At 45.4% G+C, this 24,635-nt stretch overlaps 1 protein-coding gene across 8 annotated transcripts in view; it reads left to right on the plus strand.

Annotated features, from left to right (window-relative positions):
* Window positions 1-24,635, plus strand: part of RASAL2 (RAS protein activator like 2) — a 274,328-nt gene that overhangs the window by 118,775 nt on the left and 130,918 nt on the right. For all 8 annotated transcript variants that reach the window (XM_054037195.1, XM_054037197.1, XM_054037198.1 and 5 more), the window contains one exon: window positions 10,778-10,905. In XM_054037195.1, coding sequence (XP_053893170.1) covers window positions 10,778-10,905 — 128 coding nt within the window. The remainder of the gene's footprint in view (window positions 1-10,777; window positions 10,906-24,635) is intronic.

The following is a 24,635-nucleotide window of genomic DNA, read 5'->3' on the forward strand; positions in this document are numbered from 1 at the left end:
GCACAGATGTTGCAAATCAGCATTGAGGTAAATTGGCAGAGCCATCTGGGAGCTCAGCTGAATAGGTGTACTTACCATGCTTGACTTTAACAGGGCTGTTAATCATCTATCCTTTTCCTTGAAAGGGTTTTTCCAGTGCCTGTGAAACAGTTCTGCTTTTCCTATTTAAAGAAAAAACTTGGCAAGTAGCTTCAGCAACATCAGGAAGGAGCTGCCTGCTGCCTTTGCTGCTCTCATTGCTGAGACGGGGCAGGCATGTACTTAATTATTTACAGGTTTGTTTTTGTTTTCCATCTTTAATTGCGAAGGAGCTCCTGGTGGGACTGGAGCAACTTGATATGCATGAAAGTGACTGCTACATATTTCAACCCATCACCTCACTGGATCATCTTAAATTTTGTATGTAGAAAATATCTACCAGAAAACTTTAGGAATTTTCACAAACTTTGATCTTGTTTCCTAAAACTCCAGAGGGAGTTCCCTACTTTTCCTGTGTTGAGACCAGACTGCTTCTGTGTTGAGAGAGATGGAGAAGACAGCTGACTGCTCTTGGTGCAGACATAGCAGATTTCCTTGTAAGCATTCAGGCTTTCCAACTGTTGTAGAAAGACTGGTGCAGATTGAATCACATCAGGACATCTCATGGGAGATGTGGACAAACCCTCTTTAAATGGAAAATGAGGCAAACGCCTGTAAGTTATTGGTCACCAGGCACAAATGATGGAGCACATCATATCTGAATGTCCCCTTCGGCCGGGTCCTGAAGGACATTCACCAGCTCACTGCTGCGGCAAATCTAGATATGCATTTGTAATCATTGCTACCTACCCAAGCCATATGAAAGAAGACTTGTTGGTAGCCACTGTGACTCTCCTAAAATTGGCCATCACTAGTACAGATACAAAGATTCCTCATTTCTAACAGAGGACAGAAGAGCTTCAAACCACAGTTAAAGTAGGGTTACCATATGTCCGGTTTTTCCCGGACATGTCCGGCTTTTCGGCCATCAAACCCCCGTCCGGAGGGAATTGCCAAAAAGCCGAACCTGTCCGGGAAAATGCCGGCCGGGCACTTCCCCTCCCGCGGCTGCTCTCCTCCTCCCCTGACTCTTTGGCACTGTTTAAGAGCCGAGCTGCCTGAGCGCTATGGGCTTCAGGCAGCCCCCTTGCCTCCGGACCCCAGCCGCCGGCTGGGCACTTCCCCTCCCGGGCTCCGGCGGCGCAGGGTCCGGAAGCATGGGGGGCTGCCCAAAGCCGGTAGCGCTCGGGCAGCTTGGCTCTTAAACAGAGACGAAGAGTCAGGGGAGGAGCAGAGCCTCCGGCCGCGGCGGCTCTGCTCCTCCCCTGACTCTTCGGCTCTGTTTACGAGCCGAGCGCTATGGGCTTCGGGCAGCCCTCATGCCTCTGGACCCTGCGCCGCCGGAGTCCGGGAGGGGAAGTGCCCAGCTGGGGGCGCAGGGTCCGGAGGCATAGGGGCTGCCCGAAGCCCAAGCGCTACCGGCTTCATGGTTTGCCGGGCAGCCTCCAGACCCTGCGCCCCCGGCTGGGCGCTTCCCCTCCTGGGCTCCAGCTGCACTGGGGAAGCGCCGGCCGGGGCGCAGGGTCTGGGGGCTGCCCGGCAAACCGTGAAGCCGGTAGCGCTCGGGTAGCCCTTTTCGTGTGGCTGGGAGTGGGAGGGAGGAGGGGGCGGGGAAGGGGCGGGGCGGGGGGGTGGGGAAATGGGCGGGGCCAGGGGGTCCTCTCTTTTTTTTGTTTGTTAACTATGGTAACCCTAGTTAAAGATATGGAGATTAAGATCAAGTAGGAGATGCATTACCTAGCATCCAAAATGAGGGACCTAGAAAACTGAAGCAGATGCTGCAGCCTATGTATTGGTATCCCAGAATCCTCAGAAATAAGTAAGGTAGCTTTTACAAACTACTTTCTGAATGTATACAGACTAACGGATACAGACTAACACGGCTGTTACTTTCTGAATGTAGCTTTCCACTACAAGCTCCTACCAAATACTGAGAGTGAGTGATCTTATTAGGCTGCTGGCTCTTAAACCTAGGTCTGGTGAAAAATACAAGCAATAACCTGCAAATTTCAAAAATGTTGTAAAGACAAATTCATGTAAGTATACAGGAAAATTAAAAGGAATGTTTGGTCATCAAATATTTATCTGGATCTCAGTGTGGAATTGATGACTGAATGGAAATACTGGGTGGAAACAAGTATAGATCTTCCCTGAGCAGTTATGGTGTTTCAGCTGGCCATATGGCCCCCATCCTCCACAGTGAGAAACATATTTTTTTGTGTGTGTGTGACACACAGGAACTAGAGACGGAAGCTCTGGCTCCTGACTTGTCATGTCTGTTATGTTTTGGGGTCCACCCACACCAGTAAGGGGTTCTGTCACTGCCTGCCTGGTATATTTTTGGGGCCCTTTGTACTGTGCAGCTGCGTTTCAGTTCCCTGACACAAGCAGCCTGCCCACCAGCACATGGTTTCACCCTGACTCTCATCAGCCTAGTAACTCTCTGCAAGGTGACACCAACAGCCCTTCCAGTTCTGGGTCTCCCCAGATGCATTCTCCTTGACTTCTTAATTATGAGACAGTCTGCCTGATCCCCTCTGGTTCATCACCCCGAAGGGTGAAACCAGCCATCCTCCGGTTATCAGTTCACTTTGGCATACACAGTGCACACAGTTTGCACACCAGAGACTTGCTTGGGATAAAAATAAACAAAAAGTTTATTTAATAGAAAAATCTCAGATTCAAAGATGAAATAGTAAGGGGAAGCAAACATATGCATGTTGCACAGAAAATCAACATCTGCAACTGCACATTTTGCACTTTTATGTTAGATAAATCCCCCTTTCTAGTAAATTACCTATTACCTTAAAACAGATTCCCAACGTACCCCTCAGCTCTAGGAGGGATCCAGCATTCCCAGACAGCCTTGAGATTGTCCCCCAGGTTCTGGGTGGTGATCAGTTCAAACCCCTTCCATTTTAAAAAGGATTTGCAGTTTTCTTCAGCCACTAGAGATATTCAAAGTGGGGAAAACTCCCTCCTTTCTTAATTTCCAAAGTCTGGGATTTTCTTTTCAGTTACAAGCATATTCCCTTTCCTTTGATGTTTCCTCATAGTTTTTTCCTGGGCTTGCACAATGGCAAGGTGCTTAAAGTCCGTTTCATCTGCCTTCCCTGCCTTATTGCTCCACTGCGCAGTTGTGAGGTGATGCTGAAGTTGCACCACAATCACAATTTTCTGTATACACATACACACACATTCATAACCATAACCTGCACACGTATCTCAGAATGACTGTTAAGTTCAGTGCATTACAAGCTGTCATAGAAGATCTTTATTTATAGTAAAATAACATTATGCAATCAATTGTTTTAACTGCTTATTTTTTGGGGAGGATTAAACCTTCTGTTTGGGATGTCTGGACCCTGTCACAGTGACTCACATGGATTCCTCCTTGTCTGATACGGTCCTAAAGTGTGGGAGGTGGGGCGGAATCAGTATTTTAGACCATGCCTCGTTCCTTTTTGGTCATGGATCTGTCCCTGGTTATCTGAAGTCCAAGAAAATGCAAGTGATCAACTAATAGATTACCTTTGCAGGATTGCCCAATGCGAGAGGCGCTTAAGGAAATCGTAGAGGATTAGCTTTGGATTCCAGCCCCAATGGCACTGTGGCGCAGTCAAGCCATTAACTGTAGGTGCTGCCTGCTTCTTAACAGTTGTATTTTAATGCCATCAACATTTTGACAGCTTTGTTCGGTGGAAAATGCATTTTCCAGGTAGTCTTAGTTGCAAGCAGTTGGGGTAAGAAGGCCTGACTGATCACAAATGCTGATGGTCTGACAAAGTTGTCATCTTTCCAATCTCCCACCCTCAGTGTCACATTTCTATACAAGTATCTAGGCATCTATCAGCACCAGCAGCTGCCAGAGGAAAATGACTAGATTCAGTTCAAATGGAATTGTGTGCATGTTCATGTTTGTTGGATGCAGGTACTAAATATAACGGAAGGAATTAGTGCTGGACACTCATCTTTGTAATAATATCCTATGTAAACGGAATGCCTTTCATCCCAAAGGATCCCCACATGCTTTACACATTTAAAATAATACATAATCCACAGGGATCTTTTCACCTACCATTCAAATTTAGCTGCCTCTTGATTGAAACATGGCCACACCATTTCTCATCCAAAACTGCTGTGTGAATGTTATATCTGCAAGTGGAATCCTTGATAGGGCCAAATTGTGATGTAACCAAAACACCAGGGTTAGCAGCTCTACTTTGGTGCGGTGTATCAGTCATGTCTTTAATTACCACAAATGGTCAGAGCTAGGTTTTACTTCTCCTTAGACTGCATCTGCAGCCCTATAGTACCCCCAGTGCCATGCTGGGACATTAAGTATCTGTACTGACTTGGAGAAGTTTGCCATCTATTGATTCCCCAAAACCACTTAATGGAGCACCCTAACTTTTCCTTGGAATACTTCCTTCTACCTCAGCCTTGCTTATCTTGAGAAATGTGACACATCTTTTTTAATCAGGATTTGGGAATTTGAGAAACAATAAACGCAAGGTAGAGCCATGTGAACACATGATAGTATATTCTTCACTGTGCTTTTCCTAATGTCCTGTCAGAGCCCATGCTCCTTAAGACTTCTCTCCTATACCCCAGAGCTTGTTCACTCATCTTTTAACTGTGCCACACCTGTCTGGACACCTGTGATTGCTTTCCTGGTTAAAGCTCTCAGATCTAGTTGTCTCTACATTTTTCAACCCTGTACTCCTCCAGTATAGTAGATCCCTGCAACTCTTCATCTAAAAGTTGTGTGGTTGCATGAGATGGTTAAATACAGTGTAACTACCTGTTTTCTAGGAATTGTTTGTGTGTCACATCAGTGGCTTCTTTTAAAGCAATGCTATCTTAGTAGGAGCTTAAGCTGCTTATGTGGGGCAAGGGAATGAAATGCAATGACATACAAACATGTTTTCCCCCCTCTTCCTTCATTTCTTTACTTTTATATCATTAGCTTAATCACTTTCCAAGTTTGGGTTCAGTCCTATAAATGTTCCTGTGCATCAGAGCCTAGTCTTTGTGGGACTTCACTGCACTAGCCAGGCTTGAAGTATCGGTTTCAGGTCAAAGGCAGGGTGAAGGTTCAGGTTGATGCTTATTTTAACTTGACTGCTTTGCCTGTACATATTTGTAAGAGTAGGGGGTGCTGACAGGCTCTCAGCTGACAGCATTTACCCAAAGCCCTCTGAGACTCTGTCACCATGGTAAGTATATCAAATATCATGAAAACATTAACACCATTTAAATGAACCTGTTGTCAAAAGGTGTGTTAGTGCTCCCACTAGTTATATATAAAAAATAACCTCCCTGTGGGTTCACTTTGCCGTTAATTTAGTTATGAAGGAATTGCCAACCAGCTGTATCAGAAACATTAGGGGGTGAAAACCTGGCCCCATTGAAATTAGTGAGAGTTTTGGCATTGACTTCAGTGAGGCCAGGATTTTAACCTAAGAGTGTATTGTAAGAATGAGCTTTTTTTTTTTTTTTAAATGGGTATTATCAGGAATAATGTGACTTTCAAAGCAAATAAACTCCAGTGTCTGAAGTAATGTCCTGGTTTTCCCTTTGGTAATCAGAGAGAGAGAGAGAGAGATGACCTTGGGTCAGAATATGTGCAGACTTTTGTCTATTTTAGGCTGACTTAATGCGCATTAAAAATGCACATGGTTTTAATGCAAAATTCCTCAATCTGAGAATTTTTTTTTGTTAGGGACAGTCACCCCCTTTTAAATACTAAAAATATCTCCTCTTATTTGCATAACACTACATATTTTTGCTGGCATTGTTAAGGGAGAGGAGATGCTCTCTTGTTACTGCAACAAAAGGGCACATTGAGACCAAATGACATTGAGGCATGTGTTAACTTCTGGAAATCATTCTCTAATTATATAATACTGAGGACTGGCTTTGGGAAATTTGCTAGACTTCTCCTGTTTTGAATGCTATTTGAGTAATATTTTTAAAATGCTGCATGATCGTAATGGAACGATGCAGAAATGCACCCACTTATACTACAGGTACCCATCCCAAAAAACTACGAAAGCACCCTTCAGCTCTTACAAAGTGTCACACCTCTTTCTGGAGGGACCAACTTGGACACTGGCTCTTTCTCTCCCTTCTTCTGCTCCCTACACTAAATCATACCCCTTTGTTTGCCCTGTCATGGTAAATCCATTGTTCACATTCATAGATACCTTCTAGTTTGAGAATGATAATGTACGAGTTGCCATCTGGCTGAATAGAAGGAGGCTTTGTGGATATTTATAGACATGCTGAATGGAATTTCCAAAGCCATGGAAAAAAGAACAATGCAGTTGTAGATCTTCTGGTAGGTCAGGTGATGTGACAGGCGTGCAGTGATGCTCTCCTCAGTTTAGCAGGGGAGTATGTACAGAAAAAGGAGTTCTGTTTTTTTAAGCTTGTTACTCAACTGATATTAGCATTTTAAGGGTCATAGGGCATGATCTTTGATCCTGTGAGTAGGCCAACTGATCTATTTTTTTGAATTGCCTGGTTGTAAGAATGCAGAATGGAATGGATTGCATCAGACTATAGGAGGAAAATCTCTCATCAGTGCTTGCATTTTTAGGTGCCCGGCTTAACACGTTGATACTCTGCATAACGTCTGCAGGATTTAGAATAGGGGTTGGTTTTCCAGATGCGCCTTTCTAGTCCATATTTCATATTTACTTCAGGTCCAAACGCTTAGCAAAGCTACACAACTGCATTCTTGAATAAATTACCTTCAGGAGAGACTTTGGCCTTCCAAATGTTATGCTTTCTTATGTGAGCTGCCTCCTTCACAAAATGGTCCCACACTGAGAAATGAAGTAGCCCCGGCTTTGAACCTTTCCCCAGGAAAAGGTGTGCAACATTATGGTTAGTGAGAAATCCCAATTTTGTTATCTAATTTTCCACAATTCTTCAAACACCAGGTGGCAATTTACTCCTATGGTTGCTAACTTGAGCGGTTGATTTTTATGTACTGAAATCCTTTTCGTCCCCATTATTCAGTACTACTTAACCTCTTGAAGTTCAAATGTAAGATAAAGGCGTAGATGAGGAATACAAGAAAACAGAGCCTCAGAGTTTATGAAACACTGTGCATCTTTGACACTGCTAGTGCACTGTCATAGGTTTGCATGGTCTTTGAAAACACTTAAGTCCCAAATAGTCTGTAGTCTAAACTAGTAAAATACCTCACAGAAAAGCTTTTGCACAAGCTCTGGAGAGATCAGCCACCTTGGAAGACCCACTAAAAAATGAGTACGGTGGATAGGGATATTGCTTGCCACAGAAACAGAGGCCATTCTGGGTACAGTACACAAATTAGTACCAAGAAATATCATTTTATCATGATGCATTCTCTGTGTAATTTGCATTTAGTTTCCCATGGGTCTGCAAGACAGGCTTTCTGCTGGTTCCTAGAATGTGGACATCCAAATTGTGGCCTCCAAAGTTGCGCAAAAAAAAAAAAAAGTACTTGAAGACACTCTCCACTGTCTTACTGCAGGTACTGTTGTACAGTCAGAATGAAGAGATGACAGAACTGTGTGCTGACATTCATTGCTCTTCACTGATGTACGTTCCCTGTTGGCTACTGGCAGTTCCTTATACCAAGATGGCATATTACATTGCCAGCAGTTGGTGCAGAAAGCTATTCTGACGTAGCTAACCCACTTGACAGCATAACTGTGGCTGGCCCACTCTGCCTGATGCTCAGTTAAGTACTGTAGTTGTTAGTGCTGTGGGAGATGTTATTCTAGTCTATAAATCGTATGGGCTGAGTGTAGAAATACTGGATGCTATACTGGTGAAGCCTACATTTAGTGGAAATTATAATGCAAACGATTTTGCATTTTGCAACTCGCATTTAGCTTCTACACCAAAAAGAATAAGTCTGAGTAACATGGTTTTGGTTTTTTTGTGATTGTCTAAGTTAAAAACAAGTAGGGGGTTTCTGTGTGCACACTTGATGTAACCACATCAAGTAAAATCCTGTTTCACAAACCTTAGTTTGTCAATGGCAAAAAAAAAAAATAAAAAAAAAAAAAAAAAAAAATTGGAAGTGTAATGCTCTATTTTTTTAGACTGAACTGTGTATGTGCTCCTCAATATTAGGATAGTGTATGGTGGTCAGACCATGTTTCACAATGATAGAGATTGTCTGTCTCATTTAACTGAGTCTCCTAAACAGGATTTTGAAGAATGCTGAAATACACAGAAATTAATTGTGCTTCAGAATTGCTCTAAACCAGTGGTTCCCAAACTTTAACAGCCCGCGAATCCCTTTCACTAAATTGTGAAATCTCATAAACCCCCTCCTAAAAATGAATATTTTCAGGGATTTAAGTTTAAATTTCCTCAGTGTGATGGATGCCCCAACTGCCGGCCCCGCTCTTCCTGGGGCTCGGGCTGGGGTTCGGGCTGCCGGCCCCAACTGCCCAGCCCCGCTCTCCCTGGGGTTCGGGCTGCCAGCCCCGCGCGGAGCGCTGGGGTTCGGGCTGCCAGGCCCCCCACTGATGGGGGCAGGGCTCGGGCTGCCGGCCCCAACTGCCCAGCCCTGCTTTCCCTGGGGCTCAGGCTGCCAGCCCTGCATGTGGAGCGCTGGGGTTCGGGCTGCTGGCTCCCCTGCTGACCACCGGGACTCGGGCTGCCAGCCCCAACTACCCGGCCCCGCTCTCCCTGGGGCTTGGGGTGTCTGCCCTACAACCGGGTCCCACCTGCTGTCTCCAATACCCGGGGTTCTCTGTCTGCCATTAGTGATTTTTTTCTGGCGAACCCCCTGTAATGTTCTGCGAACCCTCAGGGGTTCGCGAACCCCAGTTTGGGAACCACTGCTCTAAACTATAGTAAATCAAGCCTATGTTGCAAGAGTCAGGTAGCGTAGCACATAGACATGAATTTATTGGCAGATTCAATACTAATATCATTTCATGAAATATTCCCTAAAAAAATGTAGATGTTTTCTGAATGGTCAGAAAAATCCTATTGTAACAGTCTTTATCTGTGCCCTGAAAACTTGGCTCAGGTTAAGAGTCAGTGTTTTCAAACTGGCAGATTCAGAAAATTTAGAGCTAGAAGATTATATTTACCTATCTGAAAAATTTATACAAATATTAACTCTCCTCACATGCATATAATGCTTTTACTAGTATATAGAAATTCAGAGTGTGTACAGCTTCTGATATGGACTGCATCTCTGAGGGCTAAACATTTAATTCTAACACTACAGTCTTGGCTTATACTCTACTTTTCTCCTAAGATTGATTGAATGCTGCAGTGTCTGAGGATTTGCTGGCCTCTAGCGGGGAAGATACAAAAGTCTAAAAACTATAACATATTTTAGCTCTGTATGAGTCAGTTTTAATTGTGGGTTGTTAGTGAAAGGAAAGGAGCATTAGGAATCATTTGGATCTCAGCAGAGATAAAGCAGTGTAAAACTTGAATGTAAACTAGCAACAAAATTTAATGTTACAAAATAGCCAACATGTCTGACACTTGGAACTGTGTAAAGAGGTTCTTTGCAAGTATGTTTCCTAAATTTTGATAAATTAGAGTACCCAGGGCTGTATATTCTTCCTCAGATAGATGTGCTCATTGAAACTTGAACAGCAGTCTTGACCTTTACTACCATTATTTCAACTGAGGGGTTCCCACAAATCTTTTAACAGCATACCTTAATCCTTACCTATATCCTTTACATTAACAATACCAAGCCAGCAATAGCTCTGTCCAGTCTCATCACTCCTGATGTGCAGCACCTCCTGCTGTTCTGGACCTGGCTGCTCCTGAGTAGAGACTGCCATGCATGGTGTATGTTTCGTGACATAGATGCACACGTTTAAGTTTTAGACAAGACAATAGGTGTGATATCTTGCCTAGTCTTGGAGAGAGCTTGTTGGTGATAAGATGCACAATGCATGGGTATTTAGTGCATATAATTTTAATGGGAAACAAAACAAGTTTTAAAAATAAATGTGCTCAGCCCACTAGACCACTTTGCCTCTCAACACTGGGAACCAGGCAGGCGTGAATTCTATTCCAAATTCTGCCACTGAGTCACTGTATGACTTTGGGCAAACTTTTATGTCTCTGTCTTTACAAACTTTATAATGGAGAGTGACTCCCCCCCCCCCCCACTTCCCCCACTTTATTTTGGAAGGGAAGCCTCTCAGTATTAGAGAAGGAACTGCTGGCAGGACATTCTCAGTGAAGAGCACTCTGCTTTGGAATCTACATCCACCATAGTCTGAAGTAGCTGCATTTATTAACTTTTAAGACAAGGCTTAAGGCCTGTGTGTTTACTCAGGCTTTTAAGGAGGGAGAGGCGATAAGGGCTGATGTTTATGAGGGACAAGGGGATTGAGTATGGAAGCTGCTGCTTTTTACTTTTGTTCCAGTTTTTTTAGTTCTTAGCACAGTCACTTAGAGGTGCTTCAGGTGCTTTTGATTTGTTACAGATCTATTATAAATAAAAATAAACGTGTTAATATTTGTACTGTGATCTATACAAAGTTCCACACAGCTGACTTGTAGAAGAAAAGTAGACTGTTTAATATACTGAAACATGCACTCTTTTTAAATACACTTTGCAGTTTTACACTGTTTCTATCTACAGAGACTCAAAAGCACAAGAAGATGGCTAATTAAGCTCTCTAATGTTTCTGTTTTTCTTTCACAGATGTGAAAGGGCCACCTACCCACAGACTGTCCTGCGGCCAGTCTCCCTACACTGAAACTACAACATGGGAGAGAAAATATTGCATCCTGACGGACAGTCAGCTGGTGCTGCTCAACAGGGAGAAGGAGGTGAGACACACCTTTTGAATGTATTTGTCAAACAGTCAGAGAGCGTTTCTCTTCCTCTTGATTAAGGGGGTCATGACTGCAGTTGATTGTATAGATCAGGGAAGCTAAAATAGTATTAGTGGTGGTAGGAGATAGGGTGTTGTCTCTATTAATGTACTGAGAAGAGAAGATGCTGTCTGCAAACTTCATATTATGTTGTCATTTTTGCTATAGTCAGCTGGGAGGAGAGGGAAGCTGAGATAGGGTTTGCCATTTTCTCTTGGTAAACTGGGCAAACGATAGGTGTCACTGGCAAAAGATGCTCAAAGCTGTTACAGCCTTCTTCGCTGTAGCTGTAAATTCATTATTTGTGTCGGTGGGATACATGGTATGGTGACGTGGTATAAAGGCTATCTCAGCATGATTCAGGGATAGCTACATACTTCACTTGCCTTGTTCCAGCCACAGGCTGATAGAACCTTTACCCTACACCACACTATCATGTAGTCTGTATGTCAAACATTAGAGGAAAACCTATTACAAATGTGCTAGTTTTAAAGATTTTGTTCAGACTGTTTTTGTACCCTTCTGCCTGTAAAGCTAGTCTCCTCTACTTACCATGAAACCAACCAGACAGTTCTCAGAAGGAGCTGTAGGAACCTCTTAAAAAGTGGCCTAAAAATGGTTTTAAGGCCCAGGATTCCATAGCTCCGGCAGTGAGATAGGAATTTCCATGTTCCTTTGCTTTAAAGCTTGCATATCTGTCGCTGCACAGTCTCAAGATATCAGGCCTGAAAACCTATCACTGATGCAGCACTGGATATTGTCCATCTTGTGCTTTGATTAGTGTAAGTTGTTCTGGGATCTCAAATATTGGAAGTAATCTCTTGGGAGATGTAGCCAGTGAGGTGGTCAAAGATATATGAAAAACCATAGATGCATGTGGAAAAATTGGTTTACCACAGGGTTCTGCAGTTTGTCACATGGATGTGAATGGTATGTGGATTTATAACAACACTTTAAGTCACTAAAGAAAATCATGGGCATGGAGGAACTAATACTATCCATGTACTAATCCCAGTTACACTCTGTATAAGAGAAACATACCTCATAAAATGTAAATTGGAATACACTAGGTTAAATCACAAATAACTATCTGAAGGCTGTTTTTGAACACTAATCACATAATAATTGGGTGTTTATTTCAGTTACAAAGGTCAGTTAGGAAGGTTTTGCAAGGATATGAGTAAGATGAATCTCTTGGCTAGAAATAAAATCACGTGGGAGGGTTGTATTAGTTCATAGTATCACTAGTGTATTAAGTTAATGAGTGATATTTAAATGCTTTCCTGTTCTGCCGGTTGTATGTCAGAAATTGAAGATTCTATATGTGGGCATACAGAACAGGGGTATTAAATATACCAGTTACAAACAAGGGAATCCAGCAGGAAAGTTAACGTTCGCAGTGTGGTCTCGGAGGAGCCTGCCAGGAGTATTGCCTTGAGAAATTACTCATCACTTCATCCAAATTGAGCCAAGTAGACACTGCCTGTGGTACAGTTGTGACTCCATACACTGAGCATCTGACTTGTTTTAGAAGCTACAGTCTGCAGACTCAAATTTGCAATTCTGATTTTTTTTTTTAAGTAATTGTAACTACTCTAAATGGAGAAAGAAGGGAAAGTCCTACTGGAGCCTTCAGTTGCACATAATAAAAATAGAAGGCCTCTAAATCTGTACACATGAGGGTGTGTTTCTCTGCACTTATAAAAGCACAAGTAGTTTTACAAGAAATTCTCTTGTGCAATCGTAAGGTGAAGAAACAAAGAGCTGATAAAACAGACTAATACAAAACAGCATAAGCACAAAGTGGTTTTATATCTTGAATGCTTTTTGCAATAGGTTAATCTCGGTTGTGGTTGTAGAGGACGGAAAGAAAAAATCCACTTGGTGAATTTTAATTGGCAGGTTATTCCTGCCAAAATAAAAGGTCTAGAGATGGGAGTGAACTAAGATGAAAAAGGAGAAGTTGGGAGACAAGCTTGGGTGGAGCATGTGGGATGTAGGAGGAGATTAGAGAAAACACTGTAAGTGGGACCAGAACTGTGTAGAGCCCTGAAAGTATAGGTGAGTAGCTTGAACTTGATACAAAAGGAAAGTGGAGGCTAGTGAAGGGAATGACGAAGTGGGAGAACATGTTCAGAGTAGCATGTGAAGAAGATGATCTGGGAGGTATCTTTTTGCCTAGGTCAGAGGGTGGATGAGGCAATCAGTGGGAAGTTGGGCAGAGAGAGAGGTTATGGTAGCGAAGGTGAAAGGTGGTGAAAGTGTTCAGCATCTATTTTTTTTTTTTTTATTTTGATCCACTAAAGTAAGAGACTTTGGGTTAAATTGGAAAGGCTCATACTAATACGGTGTTCACTGAATGTAACGTTTTATATCCAGATGGGGGGAAATCAGTGCATGCAGAATACAATTAGGGAAGTAAAATAAACCCTAACTGTTTCACCTGTCGCACTGGACTAACTTGTGCTTCGTTTCAACACGGGGAGTGTTCTGAATGAAATGTGTAGACCTATTTCAGTATGCTTGGGGAAATGAACAGAAACATGTAATAAGACATTGGAAAAACTGCTTACAAGTATTTTTTTTTTCCAGAAACACTACACAAGTACATACATTGATTTGACTGAACAGAGACAATGCCAAGAATTCACTGTGTGCATATATTTTACGATGCAGTTGGGTCCAATGTATCTGTAGCTACTTAGACAAAAATGTTGGAGAGTAGGTTAACAATAAAAACTTAACACGTTGTGAACTTGTATGGAATTAAAATTGACAAGGAAGAAGAGGAGCCACCACTAAGGAAAAGAAGAGATCGAAACTCAGAAACCAGTAGAAAGAGAATAAGCCTAAGGGGGAGGGGGACACGAGCACACGGGCTCCTCCATGAAGTGAGGAATCACTAACCTGTGAGATGTGGACCCACTGTAAGATTTCAGAGGCACTTTTATGGTGTGATCATGCCTTGCAGCATCTTCCAAGACCAGTAGAACAGGTCTAGGCTGCTTCACTTAAAAAGTTAGGGTTTTTTCCCACAATGGAAACATATACTAGATCTGATTTCCACTCTGATGTTTGGGGAGAATGTGGATGTTTCCATCATCTCAGTAAAACTTTTATGTAAGGTAAGAGCTGTGAGAGCATGTTTTTAAAGATACCATAGTACAGGGCTATTCTCATAAAGGCCAAAGAAGCAGAGTTTAATTTAAGGGGTAATGGAATAGTTTAGTGTTTCTGAGGAGTGGTTGCAGATGGATGAAATCACACAGGACTCCCATGAGGGAGGACACAAAGGTGGGATCATGTGACAAGTAAGTGGCAGTCAGCCCAACAGGGTTGCAGTTCTTCTGAGGTTCACTGTCTGTAATGTGGCAGTTGTCTGGGTAGAATCTGTTGTTTTGTTTTAGATTAGAAGTAGACTGGGCAAGGATGAAGAGCATTTTACAGTACGCAAGATTCTTTCTGAAGCTTCTTCTCTCAGATTCCAGGTTCTTTGTTTGCCTTTTTCAAGGACAAAGGGGGATAATGACCAGAGTCAAGGTGTAACTGTTGATAGTTTTTGGGGGGATGCAATTTAAGGTTTGGGGGGGCACCCGACTGCTCTGTACGTTGCCTCTGCTGCCCACCCCATTGTCCCTTTGCATGCTCCCCCCTCTCGCGGTTTCCTCCCGCTTTGCCCCTGAAGCCTGCTGCTCCTCTCTAACTCCCCTCCTCCCTCCCCACCCCCGGCAGGGCACATCCAGCTCCCAGCACTGTGCAGAGAATCAGCCCTGGCAGGAGTGCTCAGCACACCTGCAGCCTGGCTGGTGGGCTCCTTGCTCCCCCGCTGCCTCTGGCTGGTCCGGTGCCCTGGAAAAGTTCAAGACCCTCCTGCACGGAACACTACGCAGGAGAAGCCAAGCCCTGTGTGTGCCAAAGCCACCTGGAGTCCTGCGGAGCGCCGACACAGGGGAGCCTCTCTGTCCCTCAGATAAGCACTGGTGTGGAGTGGGAGGGATTTCCAGCCCATTCCTGACCCAAATTCACAGGCTCCGCAGCAGAGCTATCTTTGCCCCTCTGCCACCCTGCTCGGCCCAGGTCCTGTCCCCCAGGAGCATGGGGCTGCTCCATCCCCTAGGCTTTGTGCCCAAGGCAGCAGCCATGTATGGTGCTGTTCCTCCTGCAGGGGGTGTCCTTCCCTGCTGAACCACCTCTGTCCAGGCTCCATGGCGGCTGAAGCCCCTGCACAGCCCAGCACCTGCTGCTGGTTCAGGGAAGGTGGGGATGGATCTGCTGGTTTCCTCCCCAGACCAACTCCCAGCTGCTGGGCACTGGCAACAGCCCTGCCCCGCCTGCTGCCACCACCTGCTCCAGTGGCCCTTACCGGCCCCAGTGTGCTGCCCAGCTGGTTGGTCTCCATGGAGAGCCCCGGGACTCCACTGCTCCTGCTGAGCCCCCTGGTTTAATAGCTCCCCAGTGCTGGTGGATGCCTGGCTGGAAATGGAAGGCAGAAATCTGGGGAGGCATGTGACCTGCGTGCTGCCCCCCCATGCATTGCCTCTGATATGGGGCTGCCACATCCTTTTTCCTGCCTCCTTCAACCTGTGACCAAATTTGCTTCCTGCTGGCCTCTCCTACTAGTAGCAGCAGAGGGAGCAATTTATTTTTTCCTACTCCCCCCCCCCCCCCCCCTTATCCCTCCTCATGGAGCAGCAGCAGTGCTCGCAACAGAAGCTACTGGGAGCAAAACTTGTCGCATTAATTTCTTCTTTAAAGGCACAGAACCAAATTTTCCAAAGCACCCAAGTTCAGTTTTCAAAAGAGGCTTGGCGGTAGAGATCAGAACTTTCCAACAAAACTTTTTTTTTTTTTTTTTGATTTGTCAAAACAAACTTCAAGAATGAATGGCTAATCTGATTTGAAACAAAGTTTCAAAATTGTTGAAATGTCCCATTTTGATTTTTGATACTTTCTAAATAAAAGCAAAAGTTTTTTGTCTTGAAATCACTTTATGGTTTGACCTTTTAGGTAATTTATACTTTAAAAGGTAAAAAAGTTGGACAAGTAAAACAAGATTTTTTAATTTTTGGCTTGATTTGGGAAATTTTTGGATATCATGAAAATTCTCACAGGACAGGAAAACCAGTTCCTTCCAGCCTCTGCTTAGGGACCTTGAGTGCCTTAGACTTTCATTGAGACTTAGGCTCCTGAGTTCCTAAGTCACTTTTGCAAATGTGATTTGGGCTCCTATGTCACTTGGGTACTTCTGAAAATTTTACCCGCAGTGCCTTTATTGTTGTGTCTGGCTGAAAGCCCCAGATATAGGCTTTGGTCTTAGGATTTGCACCACAGAATATAGTTTGATCATGTAGTTCAGTTGCAAGGATATCTCTAAGCTCTTGACCTGCCCTTGTTGAATCCTGGAACTTGCAAGTCAAACTTCTTAATTGGCAAGAAAAGCTTGTGGAATGTCCATGGATACCTATTTATATCCCAGGGGTCAGTCTGCTGCAGGGTCTAACATTAAAACAGCAGCTCCAGGAAGGCCAGTTCAGGGTTAGACAATACTCAAGATAGTGGAGTCTTGCAGCTTGCCAGGAAAAAGTTACTTGAAGAAATAACTCAGAACCTAAATCCCATAATGGGCACTGAAGTGGCAGCATTTCAGGATTCTCTTCAGTCCTGTGCTGAAATGCTCAGTAAATGGAATAGATCTAGTCGGGGTGTTGGGGGGAGCAGGAGGAATACTGTTTAGACAAGGCTTAATATGCTACATAGGTCATGGAGCTTTGGTTCTGCCCTTGCAGGTGTTTCTTTGCCACCTACTCTTGGAGTACATTTGACTCAGTCTAAAGCAGCTGACACAGCATGTCTGTCGTCTCCAACGTTGAGATATGCAAGGTTGCTGCCTGGAGCTCATTTTACACATTTATGCAGCATTATTTCTGTGAATTGACAGCTAGATCTGATGCCTGGTGCCTGAGGGCAGTTGTGCAGTATTAAACTAGTTCTCCTTAGACCTTAGGATGATAATGCTAGTTAACTTCCCAAGAGTGGGAAGCAGTACTGACAATACTTCAGGGAGAGAGAGAGGTTACTAAGGGCATGGCTACACTTGCAAATTTAGAGCACTCTGAGTTAAACCAGCCTTTGTAGAGCGCAGTAGGGAAAGCTCTGCAGTCTGTCCACACTGATAGCTGCAAGCGCACTGGCGTGTCCACATTTGTGGCACTTGCAGCGGCATTGGGAGCAGTGCATCCCACAGAGCACCTCTTCCCATTCTGGCGCTGTGGCTTGTGGGAAGGGGAAGGGGGAGAGGGGTGCTGGGCATTCTGTCTCCTGTCCCATCAATTCGTATCCCAGCAATCCCTCTGCTTCCATCCACAATTGGCACCATCTTTCAACGCTTTTTTGTACTGCGCGCTCTGTCTTCCCTTTCGGTCTGCGGGAATGGAGCCCGAACTGCTGAAGAATATGCTGATGAGTCTTGCCAGCACATCACATTTGACAGTCGAGTTATTCCTTAAGATCCAAAGTGACAGCGAGGACTCCGACGATATCGACTCGAGTAATGTATATGACACAAGATTGCTTATGGCATTCACGGACATGCTCACCACCGTGGAACGGCACTTTTGGGCTCGGGAAGCAAGCACTGAATGGTGGGATCACATAGTCATGCAAGTCTGGGATGATGAGCAGTGGCTGCAGAACTTTCGGATGAGAGAGCCACTTTCATGGGACTGTGTGCTGCGCTCGTCCCCATCCTGCGGCGCAAGGACACGAGATTGAGAGCTGCCCTGCGGGTGGAGAAGCGGGTGGCTATTGCAATCTGGTAGCTGGCAACTCCAGACAGCTACCAATCAGTTGCTAACCAGTTTGGAGTGGGGAAGTTGACCGTTGGAATCGTGTTGATGCAAGTGTGCAGGGCCATTAATCACATCCTGCTCAGAAGAACCGTGACTCTGGGTAACGTGCATGACTTTGCACAAATGGGTTTCCCTAACTGCGGAGGGGCGATAGATGGGACGCATATTCCAATTCTGGTACCAGACCACCTAGCCTAGTACGTTAATCGGAAGGGCTATTTCTCTATGGTTCTCCAGGCACTTGTGGATCACCATGGGCGTTTCATTGACATTAACGCAGGCTGGCCCAGAAAGGTGTATGACACACACATATTTCGGAACACTGGCCTGTTCAGGAAGCTGGAACTTTTTTCCTGGAACAGAAGATCACCGCAGGGGAAGTCGAAATGCCCATTGTGATCCTTGGAGACCCCACTTACCCTTTACTGCCGTGGCTCATGAAACCCTACACAAGGAGCCTGGACAGCAGCAAGGAGCGGTTCAACAACAGGCTGAGCCTGTGCCGAATGACTGTGGAGTGTGCTTTTGGCTGTTTAAAGGGCCGTTGGTGCTGTCTGTATGGGAAGCTGGACCTGGCCGATAACCGCATCCCTGTGGTTATATCCGCATTCTGTAACCTCCATAACATTTGTGAAGGGAAGGGTGAAAGCTTCACTCAGGCATGGAACTTGGAGGTTCAACACCTGGAGGGTGAATTTTAACAGCCAGAGTGCAGGGCTATTAGAGGGGCCCAGCGCTGGGCTGCAAGGATTAGGGATGCCTTGAGGGAGCAATTTGAGGCTGAAAGCCACCAATAATGTCTGGTGCCCTGCATGGGAGTGAAGTTGGTTCCAATGTGAGTAGTAATGTGTGTTTGCTACGTATGATACACTAATTTGCAGTGCCTATTGCTTTCCTGGGCTAAGGTATCTTTTACTTTATGCAATAATAAAGAATGTTTTCAAAGCAAAAAAAAATCCATTTATTGAAAAGAAACACAACTGCTTGGGAAACAGAAAGGGCAAGGGGGTGGGGTGGGGAATGGTACAATCACAGATTTGCGTATGTTCTGTTATCATATTCAGCCTTCCTGTTTGGAGTGCTGGGCAATGAGTGCTGCACTTCAGGATGGCTATACTGCATGGTGATGGGGGTTGAGTGCAGTGGATAAGGGTCGTAGTTTTCAGGGCTGGGTGGTGAAGCTACAGGTGTTGGAGGCAGCTGGTGGCGATAAGAACCGGATGTTGGGGAAAGTCAGTTGGAGGTGAAATGGGGGCACAAGGGAAAGAATTTTGGGATGAGGGCTGGGAGGGTGGGGGGCACGGTAGGCACTCCATGATGCTTATCAGCCACTCCATGCTTTGGTGCTGGCGATCCGCATTCTGCTGGAGGACCCTCCTTTCACTCTCCCACTACTCCTGCACTTTTTGATTTTCATTAAGGGACTGCTGCATGACTTTATGCAACATGTCCTCTTTGCTTCTACATGGCCTCTTCCTGATTCTTTGCAGCCTCTCAGCCGGTGATAACACAGACAGAGCAATGATTCCCCCGTACTTAAGGAGGGCAAGCACAGTCTACACAATAGCATAATTTGCCGGTCCCAAAGCAAGTGCACATAACCCATGGGAGCCCCAAAATGGTGAGTAAGCACAGGGTCAAGGGGGACTGATTCTTTCATGGCTGTACTGACCTCTGGGTTTCTGTGTCTTGGGGAGAGCCAACAGCTGCAGGGGGCCCCTATACTTAACACTGTCCCCACATTTTCCACAGGAGTTCGTCCTGGAAGATATCTCACTGCTGAGGGTGACCTTGGAAGCAAGGGAGGAGGATAGGCATTCCGCAGCTCCTTCACTTTAACCCCGCAATGCAGTGCATCCCTGTCATAGCCCCTTTCCGTCAGGGCCGGCTCCAGGCACCAGCCCAGCAAGCTGGTGCTTGGGGCGGCAGATTGTTTGAGGCGGCATTCCGCCCAATCCTAGGGCGGCACAGCCGCTTTTTTTCTTTGTTTGTTGTGCTGCTCCGGCCGCCCTGTAGGGGGCAGCGGCGTGGAGGATGGGAGCGCCCTGCAGCAAGCCCAGCAGGGCAGTCCGCGTCCTTCCCTCCCCGACGACCACAGCGGCGTGGAGCCTCCCGGCAGGCGGCGCACCAGTCGGGGCCGCGTACCGGTCGGGGCTGCTTGGTAGCGCCCCGCTGAAGCCCTGGCTGCCCCCCTCCTCTCTCTCTTTCCCCCCCCACCTTTCCCTCCCGCTAGCCAGGGCATATCTGCAGCGCAGGGAGTCCCCCTGCACCCTGGCTCCGGCCGCGCCGTAATTTTTTATTTATTTATTTATTTTTTTTTTTGCTTGGGGCGGCCAAAAAGCCAGAGCCGACCCTGCTTTCCATCATGGCCCTTGATATCTGGAGCGCAGCTGGGACTGGACAGCTTCCTTCCCACAAACACTGATGAGGTCCAGCATCTCGCCATTGCTCCATACTGGGGATCGCTTGGCGCATGGAGGCATGGTCACCTGGAAAGATTCGCTGAGAGCACTCCACGCCTTGCTGAGCAAATAGGAAGGGGATTTTCAAAATTCTCAGAGAATTTAAAGGGCAGGTCTGACAGTTGGTCACCTAAGGGCAGAGCAGTAGAGTTCAAAGTGATGACCAGAGTGGCTAGAACAGGCATTGTGGGACCTTCTGGAGGCCGATCAGAGCGCATTAACAGACGAGGGTGTCCACACTGGCGTCCACAGCGCTTCAGTGGGGGCGCATCAAATGTTGTTCCACTCGCCTAGGTGGAATACCAGGAGCGCTCTAGCCACAGAGACAGAGCGCTCTACGTGCCTTGCCAGTGTAGACGGGTCATGAGTTAGAGTGCACTGGGCTACTTTAATGCGCTCTAACTCACAAGTGTAGCCACGCCCTTAGTAAATAATGCTAGTTTAAAATGACAGTATGGATCCCTGATTCCCCTGCCACTTACCTTCCTCTCTTCTTCAGAGTCTTTAACCCTGTGTTTGAGTTTGTTTAGACTGAAAACACAGTTTCAAACAAGAATAACACTGTTCTACAGCCAAAATGCTTCTGAAATAAATGTAGTCAAACTTTACTAATTCTGGGTCACTGAAAACGAAAATGATGCTTAAAATTGTTGATTGGCTCTAGTTTTCAAGATATGCTATTGGGTCAGTATATACGACCCTTGACTTGGGAATGGCGGAGGATAAGTGAGTTATAAAGGGAAGGGATCTCAATTTAAACCAGAAATGACTAAAATACATCTTTGACTGGATCTATGAATAAATCTATGACTGGGTTTGGACAGTACTTGCTTTTTAGGCAAAACAATGAATGATGCAATCTGAAGCTGGTATTGCATCATACATGATATGAATTGCATCATGTTATTCCTAGAAGTCATGGATGATGCAATCATAACAAAGCTTACGTCACTCTGCTAAACAAATTGCCCTATATCAGCTCTAGAAATCATACAGTGTCGTGCTCTCTTATTTGTCAGTGTTTGATTTTGCAAAGGGACACATTTCTGTTTAGCCAAAGTGAGCAGAGATGCCTCGTACTTGTGTGAACAGTGCAGATAACTTCTGCTATGTTCGTGGTGAAGTGACTTTTGCATCACAAAAGCGCAGTATAACCACTATGGTTAAGAAAGCCTATCACCTTTATTTTGGCTGCAAAATTGGAGATCAGGACAAGAGGTGAGCCCCACACATATGCTGCAACACTTGTGCAACAAATCTTCGCCAGTGGTTGAACAGGAAAAGGAAATCTATGCCTTTTGCAGTGCCAATGATTTGGAGAGAGCCAACAGATCATACCAGCAATTGTTACTTCTGCATGGTGCCTCCAGTTGGGAAAGGTGTGTCAAAGAAGAAAAAGTGGACTGTGCATTATCCAAACATTCCATCAGCTATACGCCCAGTACCCCACAGAGAAGGACTGCCGGATCCTGATGCACCAGAATCATTCTCACTTGAGTCAGACGAGGAAGAGGATGAAACTTCTGGTCCTGAACCATCAATGTCACAGGACCCACATTTTCTCCCATCCTCCTCCTCTGAACCACATCTCATAACACAAGATGAACTGAATGACCTTGTCAGGGATTTGGAACTACCCAAGAGTAAGGCAGAGCTGCTGGGCTCCAGACTACAGCAGTGGAATCTCCTGGCAGGTGATGTTAGGGTTTCCATGTTCCGTGACCGTCAAAAGGATCTTGTCCCATTCTTCTTCATGGAAGGTGATCTTGTAGCCTGCAACAACATCGATGGTGTGATGGCAGCCCTCAACATCGTTCACGATCCAGATGAGTGGAGACTGTTCATTGATTCATTGAAGACGAGTCTTAAAGCTGTTTCACTGCATAATGGCAATGTTTTGCCATCAATTCCAGTTGGTCATGCAGTCCATATGAAGGAAACCTATGACAACATGAAACAACTTTTGAGGTGCATAAACTATGACCAACATCAATGGCAGCTTTGTGGCGATTTGAAGGTTGTTGCTCTCTTGCTTGGTCTGCAGACTGGATACACAAAGTACTGCTGTTTTCTCTGCAAATGGGATAGTCGTGCAAGAGATTCCCACTACATCAAGAAAGATTGGCCACTCCGACAGTCATTGGAGCCTGGGAGGAAAAGTGTTCAGCATCTACCACTTGTTGAATCAAGGAAGATTTTGTTACCACCCTTACACATCAAGCTGGGTCTGATGAAGAACTTTGTCAAGGCCATTGACAAAACACAAGCAGCTTTCAAGTACCTCCATGGAAAATTTCCAAGGTTAAGTGAAGCTAAGATAAAGGAAGGTGTCTTTGTTGGTCCTCAGATTCGTGAACTTCTTCGAGATGATGCATTTGACCATGCACTGCGTGGCAAGGAAAAGACGGCATGGAAAGCCTTCCAGTTAGTGGCAATAAATTTTCTCGGAAACAACAAGGCAGACAACTACAGGTTGTTGGTGGAAAACCTCCTCAAGGCATACAAAAGCCTTGGTTGCAACATATCACTAAAGATACATTTTTTGCACTCTCATCTAGATTTTTTTTCCACCGAACTGTGGAGCAGTGAGCAACGAGCACGGCGAGCGATTTCACCAGGACATTGCAACAATGGAGAAACGCTATCAGGGCAAATGGAGCCCATCAATGCTTGCAGACTATTGCTGGACAGTGACAAGAGATGCTCCATTTAATGAATACAAGAGACAAGCCAAGAAGCGCCGAGTAGACACTGAATAGGACTAAACTATGTACATAATAGTTTTTTGCCTTTTGTTTCATAATAAATTTTATTTATATAACCCTTTTGCTGATTTTTAAAGTGTTACATAAACAGGACAGGTGAAATATTGTCATGTAAAGCAACCATAAACACAACTGCTAACTTTCAACTGTTGACCTTCTCACCAATGCTATCTCATCCTCTTTAGCACTACCTTAGTCACAACTTAAAAATAAATCCTGGAATTTCAACTTCATACTCTTTTATTTGTCAGAATTATTTCTTCCCTTGCCCTTTCTTCATCGTTTTTCATAATTCCTTGCTTTTGTCTATTTAGATTATAATCTCTTCAGGGCAGGGACAGCGTTGCCTGTATTTCTATACAGGGCTGTGTAAATTCGAGTTTGTGGTGCTATGTAAACATTACATAACAAGTAGAGAGAATGAAAGAGATTGGCATTCTTGAACCCCTATCCCTTTGTATCAATGTGTTGCTTTTTAAATGACTTTTGGGGGGGGGGGGGGCGGGGAACTAAAATAAGTGTGGTTAATTTTGGTCTGAACTGTGATATTTCATTTAGTTCCTTCTTTATGTACAGTAACTCCTCACTTAACGTCGTCCTGGTTAATGTTGTTTCGTTGTTGCGTTCCTGATCAATTAGAGAACATGCTCATTTAAAGTTGCACAATGCTCCCTTATAACGTTGTTTGGCAGCCACCTGCTTTGTCCACTGCTTGCAGAAAGAGCAGCCCGTTGGAGCTAGCTGGTGGGGGCTTGGAACCAGGGTGGACTGGCAGTCCCTCATCAGCTCCCCTAGGTTCCCTGTGCGGCAGCCGCCCAGCAGGCTATCAATTGCCAGCAGGGCCGGCACCAGCTAAGGAAGCAGGTGTTTGGGGCAGCCAATAGAAAGGGGCAGCAGTCCGTCCGCTACTGGGGTGGCACGTCCGAATTTTCTTTGGCAGGAATTCGGCAGCAGGCCCCTCAGTCCCTCTCTTCCTCCTTGAGCTGCCGCTGAAGTGGTGCCAAAGAGGAAGAGAGGCAGTGAAGGACATGCCTCCGGAGAATGGAGTGGTGCGCTTGAGCTGCCACCGAAGTGCCGCCGATCGGCTTTTTTGTTTTCTTTTTCCCCCCGCCGCTTGGGGTGGCAGAAAACCTGGAGCCGGCCCTGATTGCCGGGCAGTTCAGCTGTCCCCCCTCTGCCATATGCTGCTCCTGCCCTCTGCCTTGAAGCTGCTCCCGGGAGCCTCCTGCTTGCTGTGCAAAGGGGAGGGGGGAGAGGGGTGCTAATGTCAGGGTGTCCCCCTCTTCCCGCTCCTGCCCCCTGCTCCTGTACCCCATCTCCACAGAGCAAGCGGGGACATGACAGGGTGCAGGACGGAGTTTGCTGGCAGCCGCTGCTATCTCAACTTGCTGATCTACTTAAAAAGGCAGTGTACTTAGAGTGGTATCAGCATTCTTAAAAGGGCAATGCTCATCTCTCTCTCTCTGTCACACAGACACACACACACACACACACACACAGTGTGTGTCTGTCTTTCTGCCATGCTGTCTCTCCTCCCTCCATTTGTGCTGCCTTGTAGTGTGTGAGGCTACATTAACAACAATGTGTTAACCCTTAAGGGCTCAGCCGAG

Source organism: Malaclemys terrapin, chromosome 8, assembly GCF_027887155.1.
Source record: "Malaclemys terrapin pileata isolate rMalTer1 chromosome 8, rMalTer1.hap1, whole genome shotgun sequence".
Classification (NCBI taxonomy): domain Eukaryota; kingdom Metazoa; phylum Chordata; order Testudines; family Emydidae; genus Malaclemys; species Malaclemys terrapin.